Source organism: Gadus macrocephalus, chromosome 19 (genome assembly GCF_031168955.1).
Source record: "Gadus macrocephalus chromosome 19, ASM3116895v1".
Taxonomy (NCBI): Eukaryota; Metazoa; Chordata; class Actinopteri; order Gadiformes; family Gadidae; genus Gadus; species Gadus macrocephalus.
The window spans coordinates 7124650-7139119 of record NC_082400.1 but is presented as its reverse complement, the minus strand read 5'-3'; the positions used below and the strand labels follow the sequence as shown (position 1 = coordinate 7139119).

At 44.7% G+C, this 14470-nt stretch overlaps 1 protein-coding gene across 1 annotated transcript; it reads left to right on the top strand.

Annotated features, from left to right (window-relative positions):
- The first annotated feature begins 407 nt into the window (after nt 1–407).
- Nucleotides 408–13424, top strand: zgc:92275 (cholesterol 7-desaturase nvd). The gene is made up of 7 exons (XM_060038356.1): nt 408–1411; nt 3588–3776; nt 4846–5024; nt 5437–5562; nt 7404–7523; nt 8753–8929; nt 11376–13424. Exons 1-7 carry the CDS (start codon nt 994–996, stop codon nt 11535–11537), a joined length of 1371 nt encoding a protein of 456 aa, XP_059894339.1. The 5' UTR covers nt 408–993; the 3' UTR covers nt 11538–13424.
- The last annotated feature ends 1046 nt before the right edge of the window (nt 13425–14470 follow it).

The following is a 14470-nucleotide window of genomic DNA, read 5'->3' as shown; positions in this document are numbered from 1 at the left end:
CAACCAGAGGTCGCTGTTCTCACACATATATCTCAAGTGGAATTGTTACATTATATTATTTTAGGGTTCACGTAATACGGACTAAAAAGGTTTATAATTAAATGCTACTGGCCGTCCCCTCATGTAATACATTGGCAGGCCTCAAGTGTGTCTTCAATCTAAGTAACGATGTTGGCTACACGACCAGTGCGCTACAACAGTGGCTCCCAACCATTGATTTCTACATTCATTTGTCATCCAGACCTTTCGCGGACCACCATCTCTAACAGTAAGAAAATATAAAAACGCAAAGTACAAGCTCCCCCTTTATACACGCGTAGGCCTACTGCAAGAAGCCAATCGTCAGTGGGGGGGGGGGGGGGGGGGAGGGGAGAGGGAGAGAGAGAGAGAGAGAGGGAGAGAGGGAGGGAGAGAGAGAGAGGGAGCTGATGCTCAAGGTGCGTTTATTCAGCAAAAACAAATCATCACAATACAACATTGGGAAACATTACTATGGAAAACCTATGATGGAATCTACTTACAACACAATTTTTGGACTAAGCCATAATACTATAGGCTACTAAAAAATATGCATAATATATTTATTTGTATTAATCTATATTTTATAGTATTGTAAAAGGATTATATTTCAATCATGAAATACAACGTAGGCTACACAGTAGCATGCGTAGGCCTACCCCAGGTTAAACACCACTGCGCTAAAAGACTGGTGTGTTCCTGTGTTCAACCTATGATATCAAAGTTGCCATTGTAGGCCTACTTTTAACGCCTGGGCAGTAGGTGTGGTTAAATCTAAAAGTCTTGTTTCCAAGACGCCCTATAGTTTGGTTGCCACTCCCCAACGACAACCCCTGACAGAACTGACAGACACGTGTGGTATACAACGCCACCCCTCGAGTTAAAAAAAACCCTGCCTGATGCTGTCACTTCGGACCGCAGTCCCCGAGCAGTGCGACCACATCGCTCCAGTGACACGGGACGAATTCCGACACGATGGACGGCCTCTGCATGTCCCGTCGCAAGGTGGCCGCCGTCGCCCTTGTCGTGCTATGGGGGCTTGTCATACACGTGGGAGAACCGTTTGACTCTATGGGCACCGGATCTCCATTATGGAGAAAGACCGGTCTTATCGGCGCGCCGACCAGGGCGGTTGTGTGCGTGGTTGCTGGGATATCCCTCCTGATCTTGGGCTGGCTGCACCGGCTGCTCTTCTGCCCCCTGGAGCTGCTCAGGTCGCCGGATGATGTGGGCTACATTGCGGAGGATGGCCGCTCCCGCGCCCAGGCAGCCAACGAAGTGCGGCGAAGACGGAAGATTGGCGAGCTGCCCCCCATCTATCCAAACGGCTGGTATCGAGTGATGGATTCGCACATGCTGCAAGTTGGAGAGGTGAAGAATGCTACTGTTCTAGGTATGATAACTGCAAACATCTTCCCTGCCACTGCAGTGTTTTTGTGTGGAGTGATGGCGATGCCTTTGCAGAGTACAGAGATTTATGTCCAGGGGCAGCCCAAGGTGTTTTGTGACCCTGGGAATAGTAACGTGCAATGGGATCCCCATCGAGGCGAAGTAGAGTTGATGTATTAGTGCTACTAGTCACACGTGGACGTTATTCAAGGGCTGGCCGTTGGATTGATTGATGGAGAAAATGGCATAACTGCAGTCAGGAAATTCAAAGGTGTAATTCATAGCCAAAACCTTTTGCATGTTTTGGGTGCTAAGGAACATTAAAAATGCACTCACGCCAAGCTATTCTCCTATTGTTTGGCAAACAAACGTGCTCGTCTGACAGGTGTATAGTAGTTGGATACCATGGTCACAAGCATATCAAGTAACTTGAATGGTTTACAAAGACCAAAAAACAACACAAAAATATATTTGGATTACTATGATTTATATCCAATCCTAAATATAATCTAAGTTTAAAGCACAAAAGGTGAATGCATGATATAGGGATTTCATTGTACAAACAATGTCCACATAATATAAAGGAATGTTGAAGAAATCGGACTAATTAAATATGTACTATCTATTAACTATAATATTAACTATAGTTTCTTTGTTTTCAGTTAGTCAGGACCTACTCACTGTCCAACTTCCGTCCTTCTCTGTCCATTTTCATATAAAAGAAGTATATTGAATTCTGCTTGGTCAGCCCCTATGTGTGCATTGCTGCAGTCCTTGGGATTTCTTCTCTGCTTCACAGCAGTCGAGCAGTGGGTATGCCTTTGGTCCGTGGTCCTCTATCCGATATACATTTACCTTTCTTGTACGGTCAACACCAAAACACCAAACTTAACCTTTGACTTATGTCAATCTTCTTAACCATCTCCACTGATAGACTGGTACAAGTAATCAGCCCTGGCATTTAACAGATTGACAGGTCCACTAACGATTTTGAAGAGGCCTATTTATTGAATTATATATCTTAGACCTAATTATTTTGTGCTGCTGCATGCTTTTAAAGAAGCTTGGAGTTATGTGTTAGGTTATTATAAGTGTAATGCAGTGTTCATGCATGCTACGCCGATTGCCTTTTCAGTTCTGCCACTTCAAAGTCAGTTCAGACCAGGGCAGCCTCACCAAGTTAGCCGAATACTGCCTATTAGCTCAACAACAACTAGGTACAAAGTAGAAGAAACTTCCTCAAAGTAGACCCACAAGGCAGCCTTTAAACGCTTACTTAACTCGAGGCTGAAGACAATCTCCAAGGTTTTGTTGCTCAAGTGGTGCGGAAACAATTTAAAGTTAAAAGAAAAGCCTGCCTTGCAGAACCAATCAAAAGTCTTCAGCGTTAATGGACCCTGAATGGATCCTTATTTTCTAGTCTGTTCTTAAGTCTTGAGTTTTAGGGAGCTAAATGCGCCCAGCTGTGTATTTACAAAGTTCTTAGTTGCCTTGTTACATTTGTACACTTACTAAGATAGAGCAGAGAAAGACTAACTGGGGACACCCAGCATGCAGAATTTAAATATAGGCAGCTTAACTGTCAAGAACTGATTTAAAGCTAATAACGAGCAGGGGCCAAGTATTCTGAACCCCTCAATGTATTGAACCAAAATCATACTAAGACGGGCTTAAATATAAGTTAAATAGATAGATTCGATTAGATAGAAATAAATTGTACATTTTTACTATTTCCGTGTAATAACAACAGAACAGGACGCAAGTGTAACTTTGCAAATGTAACGTCACCTCCAGCCTTGGGGAGGCTACAAGAGCATATCAAATGTTATTAAACCTTTATGTAGATTGTGGAGCATAGTAGATAATAAACATAGGATAGACAGAGGTTTATCACACCCAAAAAAGGGGGTTTAATTATTTACAAAAAATCATGTAATAGACAATTTCATCCAGAAACAGTGCATATCTTTCACTCACATACCTTGTTGTTATCAAGGATGTCTCGGTGTCTGATGGGGTCATGAATTAACTATGCATGATGTCCTTTTCAAGCACGCGAGTGCTGCTTAATGTCCACCTTTCTGTGCATGTGTACATGTTGCTTCACTCTTGACCGTTGTCCTGAGATGTCTCTGGGGGTCTCCCCTCAGTGACCACTCTCAATCTTATCACGTGACCAGGGCAGCAGGTGGCGGTGTTCCGGGGGGACAACGGGAAGGCCTACGTGGTGGACGCCTACTGCCCCCACCTCGGGGCCAACCTGGGGGTCGGAGGTCGCGTGGTGGGCGACTGTATCGAGTGTCCGTTCCACGGGTGGCAGTTTCGCGGCGAGGATGGCAAATGTGTGAAGATTCCTTACGCTGAGAAAGGTATGGCAGGCTGGGGGGTGACGGCAGTACAGCGAGTCCTCTGAAGGATGTTTCAATGATGTGCTATGGTCACTTGGTGACGCTGTTTTTCCACTTTCCAGTTTGGGTGATACATCTGTTAAGCATTTCCGCCTGTTGTAATTATGGACTTGAATCACCTCTGCTTTTTGTGTTTAAAAAGGAACCAACCGTTTGGTTGGTTCCTCACAGTTAATATGTTTCTGAGTAATGAGTGAGTAACCCTTGTTTGTATCCTGCTTTTCTTTCTAGAAAAAAATCTTAAAGGCACCCAGTGCAACTTTATGTAAACATTCAATGAAAAATAAACATTCAATTTCTAGTCTTTTTTACACGTAGTAAGTTTCAATAACTCCATACCATTACATATCGACATTCAAGGAGCAAAGATGAGACGTCGTTGTGTGGTGAGAACTGATAGAAAATCGTAAACAACAACAATCGCCGGTGGGGAGAAGCCATTTTTCCATTGACTGGAAGCCTGCTTTATTTATTGTAGGTTACAAAAAATAAAGAAAATGGCGGCATTGTTGTTATCGATTTTGTATCAGTTCTTACCACACAACAACGTCTCATCTTTGCTGCTTAAATGTCGGTATGTAATGGTATGGAGTTATTGAAACTTACTACGTGTAAAAAAGACTAGAAATTGAATGTTTATTTTTAAGCCTCGAAAGTTGCACTGGGTGCCTTTAAGCTTTCTTCCTCCCGGTTTGTCTTTGGACCTGGGTCTGTATGTATTTTGTACTTAAGTCAGTAGTTTCTGTGAATGGAAAGTTCAAAATGTATCCTGATATGTCACACACAACACTTTGGCGTATTCCAACAATGTGCTATTCAAAGATGTAGCTGTGAGGAGTAGAAAGATATAGTGAGATTAAGAGAGGCTCTTATCATTTGGGTGCTCAGATACTATCAATACCTGTACAACTACAATATCAAAACACATTTGATCTATGCTGCTACATTATGATTGCCATTTAATAAGACATTTCCTAATTAAAGTGTTGATGGTGTTGATTTGTCTGTCTTGTTGGCATGGTGACCCCAGTCCCTGAGTTTGCCAAGGTGCGGCGTTGGACCAGCTGTGACGTGAACGGTCAGATCCTGGTCTGGTTCCACTGTGACGGGCTGGAGCCCACGTGGAACGTTCCAGAACAGCAGGAGATCACGCGAGGAGACTGGGTCTACCGCGGCAGGACCGAGCACTTTATTAACGCCCACATAGAGGTAGGTGTTGGTCCGCGTGTATGTATGTGCTTGAATATGATATGATGTGCTGCATTGTTGTTCATTCATATATTTTGGATCATGTCTTATGGTCTATGAGTGATTTTCTTTGGAATGCGTTTAAGATGTGATGCCTGCCTATGCATCAATAGGAGCTTCTTCCTATCCCTTTTGAACATGAACTGTATTATTTGAGTTATGTATTTGTTGCTTAGGATTCTGAGGATCCCTTGTTTGTTTTTTAATTTCATTTTTTTTGCTCATTATTTTGTTAGCATTATATCTTACATTACATTACAGCGACTACTACTAACTACTGTTGTTACTCCCTTTAGCGGTGTTGCAAGCGACTTTAAAGCAGCCTCAAGTCACCTTTACCCGTGTGACCTTTACCCCTGACCGTTCTGTGCAGGAGATCCCGGAGAACGCGGCAGACATCGCCCATCTGGCCCACCTGCACACCCCGGGCATCGTGAGCGGAGTGGACCTGCGCTACACCAACAGCAAGACCTGGGAGTTCATCAGACACGACTGGAAGGTACCACGCTAACCCGCGTACTAGGTGGGCTGGGCCAGAGGGGACCCCAGCTGGTTAACATGGGCCGGGCTGGTGGTCACTCCTTCGGTCAAATACACGAGGAAATACAGAATAGAAACATGGAAATAATTCTGGTAAAAAATAACATTTATTCATGTATATTTTGTTGTATATTTTTTTTTGTGCATTTTTGATTGGTAAAATAATGGAATAAAAAGGAGACCAAATAGGCCTACACATCACAAGTTTAGTACATTACAAAGATGTATAATAGTGAAAAAAAACAAAAGAAAACAATCCATATCATGTCCTTCCTAGTGCGATTTAGTCATTTAGTTACAGTTTGGTTAGTTGTTTTTATTTCCCTATGGTAAATGATTAAATCGATTACTTTCCGTTCCGAATGTAAATCCTTTTCTCTGAGTAACTTGAGATAGAAGAAAAGATTGCACTCATTAATTCTGCTGCCATGACAACAAGTAGGTTGAATTGGAAGAACAACATCATCTAAATTATTGAAGTCTTTGATGGGGTTATTAGACTCAAGACACATTGTTTACAAAGAACTGACAAATACAATTATTCAAATTGTCGTAATTCTGGCAAGTTTTCCTTTTTGATTATTAATTGTAAACTTTGAAAAAGGTTATCTTGTAATGTGCTGGTTCAGATTAGTTAATAATGCATTTACCTCAGTGACATTCAGAAAGGTTTATTTTTTACCTTGCCTTTTCAAGGTAAAAGCAAGTGTCGATCAAACTTTTATGCTATTATGAGTTTTGGTTTATATTGCTGGCTAATTTGTTTGCTACGTACCACGGAACAGAGATTTTTTCTGTCGCTCTGATGAGTAATGTGGTGAAGCATCTTTAGATGTGTACATTCCCAAGCTCTGCCACCAGAGTGCAGTGTCTCCCATTCTTTATCCCTACTGAGAACATTTTTGCCTTCTACATTTGGCTTTTGTAGTTGAAACTTGATATTGGCCCTTTCTGAAGAACAAGAATGCGAGAACGTACTGGCTAGTCCTACTTGGAAGAATTTATTTGCAGTATATTACAGTACCAACAGCAATATATTGTTGTGTCTCTTTCTTCTGATAAATTTACTTTGTAAGTCAAATTGTGTAACTGTAAGTCACTTTGGATCAAAGCGTCTGCTAAATGTCCTGAACATAAATATAATTTCACGAGCACGCAGCAGAACACTGTTGACAGTTTCAGACGATATCGCCTGCAGTCCTCCAAATAGAAACCAGGCTTTATCACCCCAAAAAAATAACGACAGTCCCCTTCCATACTGCTGCTCTTCATTTTATCACATTTGTACATTTGTTGTTGGCCGGCTTTTCCTCGGCCGTCTGCTCCGTTAGATGTCCGTGAGCGTTACTGGACAGCTGGCTAGCTAGCTCGCCTCGCAGGCGCTTATGGTGCTTCTCCACTTACATTTTAGATTCGCCATCAATTCTGGTAAAACTGCCAGTATTCAATCTATACGGTTGATTTCTTGCATAATAAATTGTCAAAGTGAATTTAGAGATGAAATAGCTCCACACTTGAATGCCGAAGTTAATGCTTGGATAACTTTGTTGCCAAGTCAACGAAAGTTTCATCCTTGGTAAAATTAGCACGGCGTGAACTCTTGTTAAATTGGAAGCAAAATTTAGCTAGTTTTTTGGGACAGTACAGTACCAAAAAAATTAGGATGTCTCACAAAGACACAAGAACGTAGAATGAGAAATGCCCCTGGTCTTAGTGTGTGTGTGTGTGTGTGTGTGTGTGTGTGTGTGTGTGTGTGTGTGTGTGTGTGTGTGTGTGTCTGTGTCTGTGTCTGTGTTCCAGGTCAAGTGGGAACCAGAGTCGGATCCTAACAGCCATTGCTCCAGGATGCTGGTGAAACACTCTCTGACCGTGTTCGGTCGCCACTGGCCTCTCATGGACATCGATGTTGTGGCCAGACAGGTACTGCTTTTTAAACTGCTAATTACTATTTTGTCAGTTAGCAGATACTTTCCAAAGTGTGTAACAGTGAATTCAGATGCTGGTCTTTGTTGAGCAGGGTCGGGGTAGGGTGTTGCATCTTGTTATGTTTGGAATCATGTCACCTTTCAAACTGTCTGTCACGGTTCCTCTCTATGCTGATGACAAACAGCCGTGGGAAGTGGGAAAACCCCAATGACTCACCAATGTCCTGAAGCCTCTTCAACACCTCTGTTAAAAAATAAAACACTTGTTATGGGTGACGTCTTATCGTATTCGTCAATTGCTAGCTCCTTAAAAAAGGAACATTGTGCTTTACACTTATTCTTTTCAAAAAATGTACAACGTAAATAATATATAAAATGTGACTAGATTCCATACAGGGCTTTTCTTATCATTATAGCAGATTGCTAGACTGGGAACCAGACAAATCTGCCAGCTCTTGTTTTATTTTCTCTGGCATCCCTTCCTGTTAAGACTGATATCCACCGTTTATTTGATATGGGGCAGGTATGATACGATGACTGTACAGAGTCATTGAGGCATTTTCACAACCAACCAAGATGGCTGCCGCTGATGTGTCACACGTTTTGTTGCTTTGATTAGTTATGGGTCGATCCAATAGCATAAAGAAGCGTTTGGGTCTGCGCCTATTGATAAAAGCCCTTGGAAAGGCCAGCAGATTGCAGCCGGCAATATCAACCATTTCAGGTGTCAACCATCTCATCTGGAGCAGTGGGAGATTGTTATTGTTGTTATTTACTAGGACTTCCTAATCACATGTAGGCAGGGCCGACGGACTGCGGGGGAATGTGAGGCAGTCCTGGGGGGGCCCAAGGCAGAGGGGGGGCCCATGGCAAAAAAAAATAAAGTTTTTAATTTCTTTTGAATTATCCACCAGCCCATAGTGTTAGGAGTTGCACACGGTCACGTCCCCCCCCCCCCCCCCCCACAATTGTTCTCTACCTCCCCCCCCCCCCCCCTCAACAATTGTTCTCTACCCCCCCCCCTCAACAATTCAGCGCAGGGGGCTGGTAGGGGGAATTCGGGGGGGGGGGGGGCCCATCAGTACCTCTTGTATACAGGGCCCAGGATTTGGTGCCACGGCCCTGCATGTAGGAGTAACCAAGGACCACAGCCCATAACCTCCAGGTCGCCTCTGCGTTCATCTGTTGAGCTCCACTCCCGTTCACCCCCTGTTTGTGTTCCAGGTGGGCCCGGGCGTGGTGTTCCTCCTCTTTGAGCACAGCTTCTTCGGCAAGGGGGTGATCATGCACTGCGTGACCCCCCTGGAGCCCCTGCTACAGTGCGTGTCCCACACCATCTTCTACCAGGCCAACGTCCCGCCGCTGGTCCCCAAGTTCATCCTGAGGGCCGAGTGCATCCAGGTACACTGGGGCCTTCGCCCTTTACCTCTGCCTCTGTGTGGGCGTTGAAAGGGTTTACTGACGGATTTAGCAGACATGGGGGACTCGAGTCACATGACTTGACTCGAGTCAGACTCGAGTCGCAAATTTGAGGACTTGAGACTTGCTTGACTAACACTGATAAAAGACTCGACTTGACTTTGACTTGGTCTTCATGACTTGAGACTTGACTTAGACTTGAGACAGATGACTCAAAATGACTTTTTTAAAGTTAGATTAATTGTTGGATATGGGATTTGCGATACGCCAGCCGATTTTAAAAACACACATCTCAAATGGTCCTACCCCCTCTCCTTCAACGCTGACTCTGACTCTGACTCCACCCATTCCAAGTACATGGACGCGCAATCACGCAAGAGCGCGAACACAGATGCGCGAGAGTGAGCCAGGCTAGCTAGGTTGGAGTTTAGGGTTGTCTTCTAGTGCTAGGTCCAAATGTGGATTAGCTAGTTAGCTAGCTCCAGTAGCTACCGCAGGATAACGACAAACAGAAGCTTGCTCTGGGTCACGAGCTTTGAGTACGTGTACGTGCACGTGCACGAAGGGGTCACTCGCGGGGAGCGGGGGAGGGGGAGTGCAGTACGACCGTTTGATTGACGTACTTACTGTCCAATGCCACTCGGTGGTTCTGAAAATCATTGGCTGGAGTTTTTCGAGCCCTGCCTGTTCCACAGATGATTGACTTGTTACATTTTCATGTCAGTAGGCTACTTCTAACTCAGTGGCTATAAGTGGGTTCAGTGTTTCCCACAGACCAAGGACCAATGTGTGGTGCGCGGGGGGGTGGGGGGTGGCAACGCAGGCGCAGCACGGCGACGCGGCCGTCAGTGAGTGTGCATGTAACTCTGCGTTTACATGCGGACATCTGATTCGCATAGATGTGGAAGAACAGCTCAATCGGAATAGAAAAGTATCCTATATATGCGCCTCAATCGGTTCGGAATACAATTCTATGCGGAATAGAATAGGTGGTGTAGTCCACTATAAATACTTCCGATTAGTTTGGGGTTTAACTTGGAGCAGCTGCAGTAGTTCGCAATTGGTCCACTCCGTCTGTACTTTAATGCACACCGAACATTACCGCTGTCAAGGAAATTGGATTTATTGCCTGATTCACGTCTTTGATATTATCACTCCGTAGTAGTTACAGTAGTCCGGTAACTTATCAACCCCAGCGTGTCCGGTTGCTAAGCGACGGGTGACATCGGTGGGTTCATGTGTTAGCATCGTGGCTCTCGCTCCGTGTGTGTGTGTGTGTGTGTGTGTGTGTGTGTGTGTGTGTGTGTGTGTGTGTGTGTGTGTGTGTGTGTGTGTGTGTGTGTGTGTGTGTGTGTGTGTGTGTGTGTGTGTGTGTGTGTGTGTGTGTGTGTGTGTGTGTGTGTGTGTGTGAATGACAGGGAGAACGAGTGCTATGCAGAGATGAATGGACGGAACGATTTTTAGATTTCCAAATCGCGTTATAAAAAAAGACAATAAATTCGTGGCGCTCGATGTTGATTCTGTGGCGCCGCGCCACACAATGGTCTATGTATGGGAAACACTGGGGTTATAATAATGATTTCAAGTGATTTTCAAGTAAAATTACACCGCCAGAGCCAGAGCGTCAGACTGGGCTGTTCTCAGCATACCGCAAAAAAATTAAGAGGGTTCAAGTTCCAGTCCCCAAATTCAGTTGAACCACTACCTGGACATTTGTGATGGACAGAGCTGCCTTCAGTTTTGGGCCTATTCACATAATGGTTTTGGAATGTTTTGAATAGTTTGAGTTATTGTTAATTTTAAGACATTGTTATTGTTAATGTTGAAATAAAACTCAACTTATGAACCCCTCACTCTACCGATTTTTAAATGTGGAAACTGGGTTCGATTATCAGATTTTTGTATGACTTGACTTGTGACTTGCTTGACCTGAGCAATGACTTGACTTGTGACTTGCTTGATTCTCACCACAGTGACTTGGGACTTGCTTGAGACTTGAAGGTTATGACTTGAGACTTGCTTGTGACTTGCACATGAGTGACTTACCCCCACCTCTGGGATTTAGTGACGGGTTCATGGTGCATCAGAGACAGAGGAAAATAAAGACGGGAAGAGTATAGGCTCAAATATAAGTATAGAAAGGCAATATAAATATAGAATATAGTAAAATATGCATATGTACACAAAAGCTTACACAAAATACATATACGGTATGTGAAAATAAGGAGTTTAAGGAGTGCAATATCCCAGCTGAAACACTAGGATATTGCACGTATATAAAAAGTAATTTGTAAAATGTAGAAATTTAAATATGAAAATGTTATACAATTGTTAACCAAATGTTTTTATTTGATTTAAATTGTATATTCAAATGTCAAATCCAACGTGTTAACTGTTCCCTATGCCCTGTTGACCTCCGCCTCCGCAGTTCGAGCGAGACGTGATGATCTGGAACAACAAGAAGTACATCTCCAAGCCGCTGCTGGTGAAGGAGGACTCGGCCATCCAGAAGCACAGGCGCTGGTTCAGCCAGTTCTACAGCCCCGGCAGCCCCCGGCTGGCCTACCAGCACGACACGCTGGACTTCTGACCCCTCTGCAGCAAAACAAAGACGACGGCCGGGCGGGAGGGTGCCTCCCAGCCCTCGGCCGGGTTGGGATGGGGAGGGCTGGGGGCTGGAGGCCCTGGTGTATATATCAACGACGTCAAAATGTGCGAAAATTAAAAATTTCCTTGTAAGTAAAAACCTTGAGAACTAGATGAAGCACCAGAAGGTGTCGGAGAACCGACTGCTACACCTCGTATAACACGAGGTCCTCGCCGGCTCAGGGCCGTCCAAGACTGCATCTGCTTGGGGTTTTTAACGAGGATGTGCAACGATTCGTTTTGGTTTTGAATGCAGCACGACCCAAGCGATAAAACACATAAAACCTCCTTCAGTCCGTTTTGAATCAGATGTCCAGCCTTTCATACACAAGTGCCTGAAGACTTCACACCGTTGACCTCGTGGACAGATCCATCAGGTTAAGTGATCCGACCCAGAAGTGAACTCGGCTCACACGTGAAGGTCGAGCTTGCAAGTCATTACTATTCAAGCAATACTGAGCGAAGCACACCACAAATGCCTGACGATTACCGGATGATTGTAAAAACAGCAAGGTCTAATTCTGGTCCAGGTCAACGCAACGCAAGGGGATTTACGGACCCTCCTTCTGTCCACCACAAGGGCCCAAAAATTGTAGCCTAGGGTTTAGAGGCGTAGAGGCAGCAGCAGCAGCAAGGGCTGTGATTGTTCCGCTCACTAAAGCCCGACGCAGAACCAAACTAGGTTCTGCGTTGGGCTTGCGTTGCGTCGACGTGGGAGCATAACTGAGCCTTTAATTGTAGCTTATATTGTGAACATGCTATGCATAATCCCCAACCTCAGTACGAGGAAACTTGAGCATGAGGCTTTCAACTGCATGGTTCAGCAGCACTTGAATACGCCAAACGTCCCCAGTGGCTCTGGTTCAGTGCTGTGGACTTGTGGGAAAACATTGACCATCTAGAAAAATACTATAGGTCAACTATAAAACATATCTCTTCAGCTTATTACATATATCACAGAATGACCCCATGACTCAATCAAAATGATTGAATTGTCTGCAAAGAAAATACTTTCAGTATGACTGAACTGGACAAGCGAGGTCATTAATGATTAGTCAAACCGGGCGACGTGCCAAATACTCGGACCTGGCAGCTCCACTTCAATTAGCTTTGGGGTTTAACACGTGGATAAACAACTGGGATAAAGTGGTTCCAACTGAACACTTATTCATATCTGTTTTGCAACTGAAGTAATTCCATTGACTTGGAATTATTCTCTTGATTGTTTCCTTCAAAATATTCCCCATTAATGTAGGACTCCACAGCTTATTTGCAAAAATATATATTTGTGTCCGCAACACAAGGGAGTGAAATGAGTAGGTCAATGTTTCTTTCTTTCTCTTTCACTTTTTTTTTACTAGACATTTAATTGAATCTTAGAGACTTAATTTGTTCTTGATTTGTTTTGGTTAGTATCCGATACCTGAAGAGCAAGAAAGTATTTATTAATGATTTATTTTTTTATCGTTTTTAAGACTTTTGAGCCAATGATTTGCCTAACACTGTTATATGTTAAACTGACCTTACTGGAAATATATGATTGTTATGTTATTATCCACAAAGGAGGTAGGGCTGAATTGACTTGTTGATAAGACTGACTTTGTGGCATTGAAGGTCATTACGTCACACAATGTCCCGTGTGGAATCTGTTTGTCAGCTCAGTTCACCAAATGAATAAACCAGCAACGTTGGAAAGCACAATAGGCTACTACTATCATATCAAGATCTGACATGAACTCTTTTCTGTATCTCACAAAACTATATTATTTTTCTAGTATAATTTACATCATTTGATGCTACTGCAATAAAATAAAACACTGAATCTACTGTGGTAGGTGGTTCCTGTCTGCATTTGTCTGGATGGCTCAACATTTGAAATTGAGTGGAATAGTGGATGTTTGTGACCGTGCTCTGCCCAGTGGCACTGCTGCTGCTGTGGGTGTAATCTCGAAACGTTTGCATATCAGCACGCGTGTCCTCTAAACGTGGGCTGATACTGAGTTATTGACTTGGCTCTAGAGGTGCGGTGGGGGCTATTATATTCCACCATTACATCAACTGTGTTTGCTCTCACTCTCTCCTGCTCTATTGTTGAACTTTTTTTCCGTGTGGGAATTCAATGACACGAGTTCTGTTGTGGAAACCTGAACCTCATTCCCAGAAGTGGGGACTGATTCTTGATTCAGTACTTCAGTACTTTTCCAAACATATTTTAAACCTTTATTTCGCGTTTGTTATCAAACATGGATCCGACCAACCCCCCGGTTCTCCCTGGGACTTCTGAGGTAGTTTTTGTCTCCCCAGAGGAGGCGGAGAAGGAGGAGGAGAAGAAGAACGAACTTTACCTGCCAGGTGTCGGATCGAGCAGCAGCATCCACGAGTCTGACCACCTGGAACAGAACCGAGTCTCGGTCGACGGCAGAACGGCTGCAGATGGGGCCGACAGCACCACATCTGCTCCCTGCGAGCTGCTGGGATTCGACGGCACCGGCCAGTCCCGTCCTCATCAGGGCGGCGGCGACGTCGACGCCGAAGACCGTCGCGACGAATGCCCCATCTGCAACGAGCGGTTCGGACCGAGCGGGGAACGGCGCCTGGCCCTGCTGCACTGCGACCACGCGCTCTGCCACCACTGCCTCTCGCACATACTCAAGCGCGCCCGCGACCCCAGCCGCGTGCAGTGCCCCTTCTGCAGGCAGAACACCCCGCTGTCCAGCAGGGACTTCGCCCAGATGATGCTGGAGAAGGGGTGCCACGATAACACCGCACCGGCGACCTCCTCCTCCTACTCCTCCGCCCCCCTGCTCGCTGACGTTCAGCCGGGGGACCCCCGCGCCACGCCGCAGGCGCCCCTCGGATGCCTCTTCGCCCCGGGGT

Coding starts and splice junctions, on each gene's coding strand:
- zgc:92275 (XM_060038356.1), top strand. CDS start 994: ATGGACGGCCTCTGCATGTCCCGTCGCAAGGTGGCCGCCGTCGCCCTT. Junction 5,025..5,436: donor TTATTAACGCCCACATAGAG/GTAGGTGTTGGT, acceptor CGTTCTGTGCAG/GAGATCCCGGAGAACGCGGC. Junction 7,524..8,752: donor TCGATGTTGTGGCCAGACAG/GTACTGCTTTTT, acceptor TTTGTGTTCCAG/GTGGGCCCGGGCGTGGTGTT.